Raw genomic sequence first — 13542 nt, 5'->3', positions numbered from 1 at the left:
TATATTTTTATTATTTACATTTTAAAAATAAAACCATTTTAAAAATAGAATTCACATGATATTATAGGTAGTGTTTTGTAACCTTTCTCACAAGTCATAGCATTTTCCCATGCCAGTAAGCGTTCCTAAACATGATTTTAAGGCTTTTTTTTTTTTTTTTTTTTTTTTTTTTTTTTTTTTTTTTTTTTTTTTTTTTTTTTTACTGAATTTTATTCTCCTTTGGCTGAAAAAAATTTACAGATTTACTGTAGCATAATCTAGAATCCTCACTACTATTTATAGTTTGAAATCTCTCTTTCTAGCCCTTTTTGTTTGTATGTATTTTCTTACTGAAGTGGGATTGTCATCCATGCATGATGGCTTTCACATTGTGAGAATGTGCCACAATTTTTCATTTCTCTTCTGATAGACATTTAATTTATTTCTGGTGTATCTCAGGTTAATTCTTAGAATTATTGTGACTATTGTTAAGGTTGTTGGCACACTTATTATGATTACTCTTTCTCAAATTAGCATTTCTTATAGAGAATGGCAGATTTATTCATTTTATCATGTGTAGCACAGATGCAATAATTAATTTCTGTGGTATTTCCTGTTTTCAGAAATTGCAGTTCGCTAACACTCTCCCTCTCCCTCCCCTTAACCTTAAGAAATATAGCTTCTTAATGCTTCTGAATAAGTTCCCTGTTTACTAGTCTGGAAAATCACAAACCATTCACAGATTTTCATTCAGTTGTGTTTTGAGCACACTGCGGCCTAATTAGATAAAGATTTTATACACTTTGCTTAAATACTCGGGCATGTTAATTCTTGCTAGGGACTATTGCTTAATGTTCCTCAGTAAAGAAAAATTTCTACCTATCAATATAACTTTCTTTGTGGCTCCAAATGATATTTACATTAGCTTATGGTAATTTCTGAAGATGTAATTAAATGCAAATTGATATTATACTTGTTAATGGATATTAGCCTACAAGAAAAAGGAGTGGATAAGATGGTCAGCGTGGCACCTTGAGTGCAAAATCTTTTATTCATTTTTATTTCCTTAGTCTGATAGTGGTTTTCAAACTTGAGTTTGCATCAGAATCATCTGGATAGCTTGTTAAAACATAGATTGCTGAACCATATCTCAGAATTCCGGATTTAGTAATTCTGGGATTGACCCTGAGAATCTGCAGCTCTAATATTATTCCAGATGAGGCCGGTGCTGCTCATCCACCGACCACACTTTGAAACTGGTCTAACCTGATGAACACATAATTTGCTATATAGTTGAAGGGATAACAATAGTAGAATCATAGTTTTTTGTGTGTTCATTTTTATTTTTATGTTATTTTTTAAAAGCATTTTTTTTTAAATGTTTTATTTATTTCTAGGAGAGAGAGAGAGAGAGAGCGTGAGCAGGGGAGGGTCAGAGAGAGAGGGAGTCACAGACTGAAACAGGCTCCAGGCTCTGAGCTGGCAGTCGGCACAGAGCCCGACGCAGGGCCCAAACCCACGAACCGTGAGATCACGACCTAAGCGAAAGTCGGACGCTTAACTGACTAAGCCACCCAGGCGCCCCTTTAAAAGCATTTTTTAAAATGTTTATTTATTTTGTGAGAGACAGAGAATGAGAGAGGTGTGTGCACTCAAGAGTCAGGGGTACCTGGGTGGCTCAGTCAGTTAAGCATCCCACTCTTGATCTTAGCTCAGGTCATGATCTCATGGTTGGTGAATTTGAACCCCATGTTGGGCTCTGGCCTGGCACCATGGAGCCTGCTTGGGATTCTGTTTCTCTTTCTCTCTGCCCCTCTTTCTGCTCACTCACTCTCTCTCTCTCTCTCTCTCCATAAAAAAATAAATAATCAATTGATCAGTCAAGAGTCAGACACTTAACCGACTGAGCCACCCAAGCACCCCTTTTTAATGCTTCATAACTCTTGATTTCAGCTCACGTCATGATCCCAAGATTGTGGAATTGAGCCCTGACTTGGGCTCTGTGTCAAGCCTGGAGCCTTTTTAAGTAGTCTTTCTTTCTTTTTCTCCTCCCTCCTCCTTTTGCCCCCTCCCCGTTAATGTTCTCTCTCTCTCTCTCTCTCTCTCTCTCTCTCTCTCTAAAAAGAAGTCTTAAAATTTTTTTAATAAAGTTTTTTAGAAGTTTAAATACTTTTTTATTAGTGGTTATATTTATAAATCATGGTTTATAATTGTCTTTTAAAACTTTTTATAGCTTATATTCCATCTGTAATCATAACAGTTAATATTATAAGTATCATTAATTCCTATAATTCCATTTCAGGTCTTGCCATTTTGATCAGTACTTTAGTACTAAGGACCGTCTCTTTAAGTGTTGTAAAATAGTTAGTAGTCAGTAATCATATATCCAATATCAATTATAAACTACATTAAATTCCAAGACCAAAGATTTAACTATATAAAACATAGATGTTTTTTTACTTTTACATAAGAGATGCCTGTCTGGCTTAGTTGGTGGAAGATGGAACTCTTGATCTCAGGGTCATGAGTTCAAGCCCCATGCTGGGTGAGGAGCTTACTTAAAAAAGAAAAAAAAAAAAAAGTTTTACCTAAGTTTTAAATAAGATTGTAAGAACTTTATGAAGTGATTGGTTCTTTTTTTATTTTTTCGGGTATTTGTTTTGTTTTGTTTTGTTTTTTTGTTTTTTTAGGTGGTTGTGGAAGTAGCTTTGGGCTCTTGAATATTGAAAAAGAGTACTTTCTTGCTAGGAGCTAATCTGTTCTGAAGTTGATAAAGGAAGAAAGCACATTTGCCCTTGTTAGTTTGTGAATAAAGCCTATAATAAAAGTCTCCAGTATCACATCTGATAAGGGACCATTACCCAGAGTATACAAAGAACAACAACAACTTGACTAAAAAATGGGCCAGAGACCTTAACAGATACCACACCAAGAAAGATGGCAAACAAGCATATGAAAAGATGCTCCGCATCATTTGTCAACAGAGGAAGGGAAATTAAATCACACCTATTAGAATGACCAAAACCCAGGACATTGACAATACCAAATGCTTGCCAGGTTGCAGAGCAATAGGAACTTCCATTCATGGGTGGTGGGAATGTGATACACTACAGCTGCTTTGCAAGATGGTTTGGCAGGTTTCTTACAAAACTGAATGTAGCCTTTTCACACCATCCAGCATTTGTGCTCCTTGGTATTTACCCAAAGGAGTTGCATACTTCTGTCTATACAAAAACCTGGACACAGATAAACATCTTTGCAGCTTCATTCATAATTGCCAAAACTTGGAAGGAACCACGATGTCCTTTAGTAGGTGAATGGTTGAGTCAAGTGTGGTGCATCCAGACAACTATATTACAGAGCACTAAGAAGAAATGGGCCATAAAGCTGTGAAAAGACATGGATGCATTATGGAGTGAAAGAAGCCACTCTTTCTGAAGAGTGACCTTACCATATGATTCCAAATATATGACATTCTGGAAGAGGCCAAAAAGGAGAAAGTAAAAAGATCCGTGGTTACCAGAGGTTAGGGGGTAAGGGGAGGAATGAAAAGGGAGAGCACAGAGGATTTTTAGGCCAGTGAAGATACCCAGTATGATACTGTAATGGTGGCATACATGTCACATGTATATTCATCCACATCCATAGAATGTACACTACCAAGAGTGAACTCTAATGTAAACTGTGGACTCTGGGTGATAATGATGGATCAATATAGGTTAATCAGTTGTAACAGTGTACCGTTCCGGTGGGGGATGGCTGTGCATGTGAGGGGGATGAGGGGTATATGGGAAACCTCTGAAACTTTCTCTGTTTTGCTGTGAACCGAAAAATGCTCTTAAAAATTTGTCTTAACGAGTGTGCAGTCCCATGCTATGGAACTGTTATCTGTGTATTTCACTCAAAGAAGAAGAGTCCTTACATGAGAACCCAGGAGGTTGGTGGATGGACCTGAGGGTTGAAGAGGAGGCTTCATGGGCTGGACTTGGGATAATTCTGAGAGGTGAAAATAATAAATGAAAATGGCCTTGGCATCCTTACCACACCGAGGGAAATTCTTTTAGCCAACTACCTTTTTGACAGCAGTCTTAGAGATAGGCTTTGGTTCTGCATTGTTCAAGTATACAAAAGGTTTACTTTCTCTATCTACCTTGGTAGTGTAAGTGGAGGCAACCAGAAAGGAAGAATCCCCTAAAGTGTGCTGGCTGAAGAGAAAGCAGTTATATACAGTCCGAATTATTGAGGGTTATATTGCTTTCCAAGTTGTCTGTGGAAGATGTTAATAAATATCTACTTGTAAAATAAGTGTTCTGGGGTCGTATAAGTAAAAGAAAAAAGTAAAGCAGGTTTTAAAAAAGCGTGTGTATTTGGGTTTTTGAAATGCTAATTGTATTGTACAGGGGGTATGGGGAAGTATGAAACACAGTATTTCCCAAATTGGCCATAGAACTGTTTTATCTATATTCTTTCCAGCATCCAATAGCAATGTTATAAGTAGCACAGTTCATAAAATTCTACTCTAGATTAATGGACAATCTAGCTGGAAGGAATTTCTTGCTGATATGAAAGGAAAGAACTTTTGCTGCTTTGTATTTTTGTTTACCAAATTTAAATGGTAAAGCATTTCTCAAATAGTCAGAATTAATAAATTAGATCATCTTTTGTAACCTCAGAAGCATGAACTTTAAATAGATTTAATAAACCAAGTAGCCATCTTTTGGTTTTGCTTTGACTAAAGTAACTTGTTAAAAATCTGTGATTAAATGTGTAAAACACTGATCTCAGTGGAACTTCTGTAGCAGTGAAAATGTTCCACATCTGTGCTGTCTTGTATAGCAGCCAGTAGCTACTAGCCATGTGTGGTTATTGAGCATGTGCTGGTGTGACTAAGGAACTGAATTTTTAGTTTTATTTCATTTTTATTAACTTAAATTTAAGTTGCTGCATGTGGCTAGTAGTAGCTGTCATATTGGACAATGTAGTCCAGAGACGATATGTATAAACTTGAACGTTTTCTACTATTTAAAATTGATGTGATTAAAGTGAAATTACTTTCTGGGGAGTATTTTTTGGAAAAGATACTATGATGAGTATACTTAAACAATTTATATGCATATAATTCTGCAGCCACATGTCAGAGTACTCTTCTAATAGTTTTGCACTCTTAAAAACCTACATATTCTGCTAGCTGGATTTCAGGAACAGAAATATTCCTTTGTAGTTAGTTTTTATTTCTTTTATATAACAGTACATTCTGAAATAATCATATAAGCTTTCACGTTCAGTTTTAAGAAAAGAATGATCATATGAAGAAAGAAGATCTTTTGGGAGTAAAGAGACCTCCTGTATAGTTCCAGTTGCCAGTGGTGTGCCTGGCAGTAGTATTAAGGCAATTGTAAAAGTTTTCTGGCTCTTGATTTAACTCTAAGTTGACAATATCTATATAGTTTATGTAAATGTCCTTTGAAAAATTGGAGTTGACCCAGTGAATATAATTCCTGTTAGAAATGTAATTGTTAAATAATTGTGGAACATACCAGAAATTTGACTCCTTTTCTGTGAAGTACTTTTGAGTTTTAAACATTGTGATCCTAAATCATTTGATTTTCGACAAGAGTAATGCTTACGCTTGGTAGAAAATTAAAAGTATTAAGCATATAAATTCTCAAAATAAAAGTTTTGACTAAAGTAAACTGTTTTACTCAATTATCACTAAACAGCTTTACTTTGGTACTTGAACTGGTTAAGCAGCTTATTTGTATTTTTATTCAACTACTTTTTAATTGTTCGTTTCATTTTGGAGTATAATTACTTTTAAGAGGCAATTACTTAAAAAGTTGTTTCAAGCATTTTGAATTGTATAGAGTAGAATTGATGGCTTTTTCATAAGAAGTTATATAGCATTGGGGCGCCTGGGTGGCTCAGGTAGTTGAGCGTCCGACTTCGTTTCAGATCATGATCTCACGGTTCGTGGTTTCAAGCCCCGCGTCAGGCTCTGTGCTCAGAGCCTGGAGCCTATTTCAGATTCTGTATCTCCCTCTCTCTCTGACCCTCCCCTGCTCACACTGTCTCTCTCTCTCAGAAAAAAAAAAAAAAAAGTTATATAGCATCAACCTCAACATAAGGAATGATTTTTTTCTGTCTGTGGTAAAAAAGAATTTTTAAATCTATATGTATTGTGCTAATCATTGTCCTTTGTTTATCTGTAGTGGTTTCTACTTTCCCTAATTTGCACTACCCTACGAGTCTTCTCATATCTGAAGGATGATATTTTAATATTTTGACTTTTTAATACAGCTACTAAATGGTCTCGCTATTTGGGATTTAGTGTTTTGTGTTACATTTGAGTCTAGTGTGTGTTACTGGTTACATTACTGAAAATGAGGTTTTAGGTAAAAAGTCTTTTCTGACATGTAGCTCAAGGTTTTCTTAAATGCATTGCTTCAGATTATAGTAAGTTTATTTAGCTTAATGTTTTTCTTTTTCATTTTTATAATTTTATATTTTTATTTAAAGATGCTTGATGTTTTTCAAAAAAGACTGTTGCTAATACTCTCTTGAGTGTAGGAAGAATAGTACAATTCGCCCTTTAGCTAGCGAGATATTTGACTTGCAGGTTATCTGTAATCCCACTGCTTCTGAGCACATTCTATTAATCTCATTTCCATCTATTTTTCTTAGAAGAAATGCCATTTTATATTTAGTTTGGCTATTCTCTTTAAAAGCTCAAAGATGCATATCTTCACAGTTCTCTTTGATTTGATAACTTTAAGTTATTAATGTTGATGTAAAAAAATGTTTTGAATAACATTACTCAGAGATATCATAGATTGATCATATCTAATGCAGAACATGACGGAATGTTTTAAACATTTTATGGGTCATGAAAAATCTTAGCACTTAAGGGATTTTAGTATTTAGTATAACCCCTTAACTGGTTTGTGCTAAGAGTTTGAAGTATGTTTGAGTTGCTGTGAGATTAAGTAGAGCTAAAATTCCTTATTTTATTATTTTTATTATTATTATTTTTTTTATTAAAGACACCTAGCTGTTGGGCAGAAGAGGGAGCTGAAAAGAGGTCACATCAGCGTTCTGCATCATGGGGGAGTGCTGATCAACTAAAAGAGGTAAGTTACTTCCATTTTCAGTCTGTAACCTGTTTTGATCCTAGCAAACTATCTTATGTTTCCTGAATATAATGATGTTTCAGTTATTTGTCCTAAGTTACCTCTTTCAGAGTTTTAAGGGTTACCTTCTACGTTTGGGTGAACAAGTCTGAGTTTACCTTATCTGTGCCCTTCCTGTCCTTTATAAATATTTGTTATGCACCTACTTCAGCTTGTGCCTTTTCAGAGTAAGGTCTGGTTTTATGTAACAATCTCTATATCTTGTTCCTTCTAGTTATCTTCTGTTCCCACTTCAGCCTTCTTTTCCCCCCCCCCCAACTTCAGCTTTCTTGATTTTAAGAAGTCATAGCAACCAGAATTTAGGTCATTGCTTTTTACAGTGGTAGGATAGTGTTTTCTGCTTCTAATAGCTTTTTTGTAATATCCAACATATTGTTGCCCTTTGAGAACCAATAGTGCAGTGGAATCCATGTCTTTTAGGAACAGTTTTTATAACTCATTCCTTTATTATCAAAACATAAATTATGATCATCTTTATGTATATTTTGGATTATTTTTCATGACAGTGTTATCTTCATCCATCTAAATTCTTTTTATAAAATTACAGAAACTTAGAGTTGAAAGGTCATCTAGTTCATCTTCTAAATAAACAAATATGTGGCCCTCTAGTCTGTTATGATCATTCTCTGAGAGAAGGTCATCATTTTGTAAAGGGTGAAATGAGTTCATTTGTTTTAGATTAAGTTGTTGAATCGTTTATTTTGTATATTGAACTCAAAAGTATACTCCTAAGTTTGACTCTGCCTGCTGTATCAATACTGAGTAAGTCTACTTTAAATATTTGAAAGGCTAGCAACATGGTATTTTTTTGAGGGTAAATATTGACATTTCTCTCAAATATTTTTCATGTGTCGTAGTTTCCATACTTCTTAATGTTATTTTCATCTATTGTGGGTTATCAGTATCTGTCATATGCTGTGGTGTCTAGATGAAATAGATTTAGTTTGTTAGGATGATTTTGCCTGGGATTATATTACATTTTTAGTAGCTTCTGTATTACATGCTGTAGAGAAATTCTTAACTTTTCTATATACCCTGTACACAAGTACATGTGCACAAAGTGAGTTTTTCCCAGCAGGAACAAAAAAGAAGGAAAGCTGAGTCTAACATGTGTAGTCCACAATAGCTACATATTTGTGCATAGAATGTGAATAACAAAAAAGTGAACTTGCAGTTTTATCTCAGAAATAAATACAATCTAAAAATTAGAGCCAAGGGACACCTGGGTGGCTTGGTTGGTTAAGCATCCGACTTTGGTTCAGGTCATGATCTCAGGGTTCATGAGTTTGAGCTCCGCGTTGGGCTCTGTGCTGACCACTCAGAGTCTGGAGCCTACTTAGGATTCTGTGTTTCCCTCTCCTCCCTCCCCTGCTTGCTCTCTGTCTCTCTCGCTCTCAAAGGTTGATAAACAATAAAAAAATTTTCAAAATTATAGCCCACATTTGGTATAGTTAAATTTGGGACTACAGCAACACATGAGATATATATACTATTAAAAAAGGAATATCTGAGGTGACTGAGTGAGAGATTGCTCTCCCCTACAAAATAGACATAAAGCTGGACAAAGCTGTCAAAACAACTAAATCAGTGCTGTGGAAATCAACTAAACAAGTTGAGAAACTATTCATGAAAATCACTGAACTCAGGGTAAGAACAACACAAATTTGTGGTGTTATCTGTGCTACTCCTTATCCTCTCTCCCTCATGCCTGGCTTTGTTGGTATGGCGTTTCAACCAGGATGGGGCAAGCCTTGAAGATTGAAAGTTTTGTAGCCCCAGCTGGAGAAGGGGCACTCTCTCACAGGGTTGTAGACTAAAATAGTAACCTTCGTTGTAAACAAACAGGGAGGACCAGTGGCCTTGCTAGTCTAAGGCTATGGTCCAATTTGTGGCAGGTTAAACACTCATGAAATAGCAGGGTTTTATAGAGAGTTCTAGGAGATAAGATAGTCATGGGGATTGATAATTTCACATATCCCAGGTTGACTGGAGTCTGTAGATACGCACAGCAGAATATGAAGTGGGCCTAAGCTACCTGTGCATCATTGGTCAGTGGAACTTAGGAATATGTGGAGAGAGTCAAATAGGCCTAGTGGTCAAATCTGGGGCCATCTTGTGAAAAGCTCAGACTTTGAAGGCCCTCCTCATTCCACACACAAATCCCATCCTTGGAGTAGAAGCCTTACTAGATTGAGATAATTAAATAAAATCTCTAATTAGTTTTTAGCCAAACACCAAGGTGAATACTGGAGACCAGCTTGAAAAAGTTTTAAAAAGCCAGCCTTAAAAAGAAAAATGGGGTTGGAGGGAATAAAGTAGAGACCTCAATGGACACACAATGAAGAGGAAGCAGACTTTTAGTTCATCAACATGCTAAAACACCAACAGATAAGACAACAGCTACCCTCAAGGAAAATCAGAGTCTAGAGTTGCTACAGTGTATTATTTAAAATGTACAATATTCAGCAAAAATTTAGAGATCTGCATAGAAACAAAGTATGACTCATACGTAAGAAAATCACTAGAAATTGTATCTAAGTGTCTCCATATGTTGGATTTAGCAGAGAAAAACATAAAAGCAATGATTATAAGTATGTTCAAAAAACCAAAGAAAACCATGTTTGAAGTATTAAAGGGGAAGTAGGGGGACAGTGACTCAATGAACAAAGAATTTATTAAAGAGATAATTATTATAAAAGAGAAACAAACAAAAACTCTAGGGTTAAAAAGTATAGTGACTAAAAGTTCACTAGATAGGATCAGTAGCAGATTTTAGATGGCAAAAAAAAAAAAGTGAATTTGAATATATTAATAGAATATATATACCCTGGAGAACAGAGAAAGATTGAAGAAAAGTCCATAGAGCCTCAAAGGCTTATGAGAAAACATTAAGTAGATACACCTACACGTAATGGAGGGCCCAAAAGAGAAAAGAGAGAGGACTTAAAAAATATATGAAGAAAGACTGGTAGAAAACTCTCCAGATTTAACGAAAAGCAATCTATAGATTCAAGAAGCTCCATAAACCCCAGGTTGGAAAACATAAAGAGAACCCACACAGATACATGTTGAAAGCCAGAGGAAAAAAGAAAATCTTGAAAGCTGGATGAAAAAAAAAAAAACACTTATTACACATAGGGAGCTAATAATACCTTTAACGGCTGACTTTTCCATCTGAAAGTAGGGACCATAAAGCCTGACATATTCAAAATGTTGAAAGAAAAAAAATGTCAACCAAGTATTCTGTATCCAGAAAAACTAGTCTTCTACAATAAAGGTGGATTATTCTCAGATAAACAAAAATGGAGAGAATTTCCTGCTACTAAATGGTCTTGTGAGAAGTACTAAAGGAAATTTTTCAGGCTGAAAAGAAATGACTCCAAATGTTAATTCATATCTGTGCAAGAACTCAAGAGTGTTTAGTATGTTAATGTTTGAGTAAATATAAAAGAATCTGTAGATACATTTTTCTCACTTTTCTACATTTAAACACATAAAATCATAATAAAGCAATAAGTCTACTGCGTCAGATAAGCTTTCTTATCATAAGGCATGCTGGGCACACCTACAGAGCACCAGAGGCACTAGTGGGGTTGGGGGAGTGCCCGCATGGGCACCCAGGTTAGTGGCCATGCGGCCCAGGGCTGGAGAATTTGTCACCCCTGCTGCTACCAGGGAGATGCTGCGAGCCTGCCTGCCATCCCAGGCTGGAGCTTCTGACTCCTTTCTTGGCTCCCCACCCCCACCCCCGTGGCTGCTAGGTGTGCTTCCCCTGCCAAGCTGTCTCTCTTCTCTTTCTCTACCTACCCTCTAGCCCCACTGCCTCTGCAGCAGTTGGGAGGGACTGGGACTTCTTGACGTTCCAGGGATGGGGCTGGGGCCCATTGGCTGTAACTGGCCCGGGCTTCTGAGACAGGAGGGGGCTCTGGCTGGGTCTCAGTATTGGCCTGGGGGAGGAGACCATCACTGGGTCGGGGAGGGAGCTACCTAGAGGAGAGGTCCAGGGTGTGGGGGTGACATCTACACAGAGGGGATGAGCTCTTGGTATCTTTCTTTTTCCACATCCTGTGGGCCTCTTCCCTGGCTTTATTTGTCCCTGCCGCCTAGCAAACTATAGTCCCCACAGCCTGTGTTCTTTTGGGCTCTATCGCCTGGTTTCCCTAGACCCTGCTGCCTGATTTCTTTTGTTCCCACTGTCTATTTTCCTTAAGTCCTTGTCACCTGGCTTGTGTTTACGACATATATATGTGAAATATACATATGGCAAAGTACAAAAGAAGGGTGGAAAAATGGACATGTGCTGGAGTATAGTTTGTTTCACTGGAATTATTTTTTTGATGTGTGATAAATTAATATGCACATTATAATCCCTAGAACAGTTGTTAAGAAAATAACTCTGAAAAAATAGAAAATAGAGGAATTAAAATGGTACACTAAAAGTATTTATCACAAAAGAAAGGGAGGAACAGAGGAATAAAAAAAAAGGTGTGACACAAATAGAAAATAATTAACAAAATGGGAAAAGTAAATCCAGCCATATAATTAGATTAAATATGAGTGGACTGAACATTCTCCTCAAAAGACAGAGATTGTCAAACTGGATAAAAACACAATACTCAGCTATATGCTATCTGTAGGAAGCATGTCTTATGATAAGAAAGCTTATCTGACACAGACTTTAAGACAAGAAGTATTATTCAAGACAGATAAAGATATTTCATAATGGTAAAAAAGTCAATACATTAGGAAGATATAATAATCATAAATTGTGTATACATCTAACAGTGGTTTACAAATGCCTGAAGTAAAACTGTGAAAGGAGAAATAAAGTGTCTACAATAATAATTGGAGACTCCAACGCCACATTCCTAATACTTGATAGAATAACTAACTAGACACAAAATAAAAGGATAGAAGACTGTGACATTATCAGTCAACTTGACCTAACTTCTCTATAGAGAATTCCACCCAGTGATTGTATTCTTTTCAAACATATGTGAAACATTCTTTAGGTTAGACAGTATGCTTGACCATAAAACAAGTCTGATAGAATGCAAAAGATGAAATTATATAACAGAAATCTTCAAAAGCCCCAAATATTTGCCAGTTAAGAACAGAAGGGAAATTTTTAAAAATATTTAATGAATGAAAACAAAAGGACACCTTAGAACTTATGTGTGCAGATAAAGCAGTGCTTCAGGGAAAATTTATACCTTTAAATGCATATATAAGAAAAAGAAAATTCTTAAATCAATCCTAAGCTTCTAAGCTTAAGAAACTAGAAGAAAAAGATCAACCCAGACCAAAAGCAAGCAGAGGAAGGAGTTAATATAACGGAAACCAACAGAACAGAAAAATATTAGAGAAAAATTAGTGAAACTAGAAGTTGATTCTTTGAAAAGTTGATCCTTTGAAAAGAAGAACAAAGTAGACAAACTTTTAGCTAGACAGACCAGAAAAAGAAGACACTGATTACTGAAGTTAGCAGTGAAAGAGGTGAAATTACTACCAACTTCACACAACTTGAAAGTATTATAAAAGAATATTATGATCAATTTTATGTCATCAGTGTAGAAACTAAAAAAGGATGAATTCTTAGACACAAGTTACTAGAAAGACAAATTGCAAAACCTGATTTAAGACTAGAAAATATGCATAGATTTCTAAAAAGTAAAGAAATGGAATGAGGAATTAAAAATCTTCCCACAAAGAAAATCCCAAGATCAGATTTGATGAATTCTGTCAAATATTTGAAGAAATAATACTCTTCACAAACTCTTTCAGAAAATAGAGAAAGGAATACCTCCCAGTTTATTTTGTCAGGCCAGTTTAACTGATTTCAAAACCAGGCCAAAGACATCTCAAGAAAATAAAATGGCAGATCAATATCTCTCTTGAACATAGATGCAAAAATCCTTAAAATACTAGCAAATCAGGGGCGCCTGGGTGGCTCAGTTGGTTAAGTGTCCGACTTGGCTCAGGTCATGATCCTATAGTCTGTGGGTTCGAGCCCCGCGTCAGGTTCTGTGCTGACAGCCTGGAGCCTGCTTCAGATTCTGTCTCCCTCTCTCTTTGACCCTCCCCCACTTGCTTTCATCTCTGTCTCTCAAAGACATAAAAAAGTTAAAAAAAAAATATTAGCAAATCACATTCAGCCACATATGAGGCAGATTACATACCATGAGCAAATGGGATTTGTCCCACAAATGCCAAGGCAGTTTAGGATCCAAAATTCATTAATGTAATACATTATACTAATAAAATAAAGAACAGAACCTTATCATCTCAGTAGAGTTAGAGAAAGTATTTAACAAACTCTCAAGACGCATTCACAAAAAAAAAAAGAAAACCTCAACAAACAAGGGAAAAAACATAA

General features: G+C 36.0%; 1 protein-coding gene across 1 annotated transcript in view; it reads left to right on the top strand.

The window, feature by feature from the left end:
- Positions 1–13542, top strand: part of GLCCI1 (glucocorticoid induced 1) — a 110768-nt gene that overhangs the window by 47626 nt on the left and 49600 nt on the right. The window contains exon 4 of the mRNA XM_039256830.1: positions 7020–7106. Coding sequence (XP_039112761.1) covers positions 7020–7106 — 87 coding nt within the window. The remainder of the gene's footprint in view (positions 1–7019; positions 7107–13542) is intronic.

This window comes from Hyaena hyaena, unplaced genomic scaffold (genome assembly GCF_003009895.1).
Source record: "Hyaena hyaena isolate Hyena2069 unplaced genomic scaffold, ASM300989v1 scaffold_590, whole genome shotgun sequence".
NCBI classification, from domain to species: domain Eukaryota; kingdom Metazoa; phylum Chordata; class Mammalia; order Carnivora; family Hyaenidae; genus Hyaena; species Hyaena hyaena.
The sequence above is the reverse complement of the archived record's forward strand: the minus strand, read 5'-3'. Positions and strand labels throughout refer to the sequence as shown.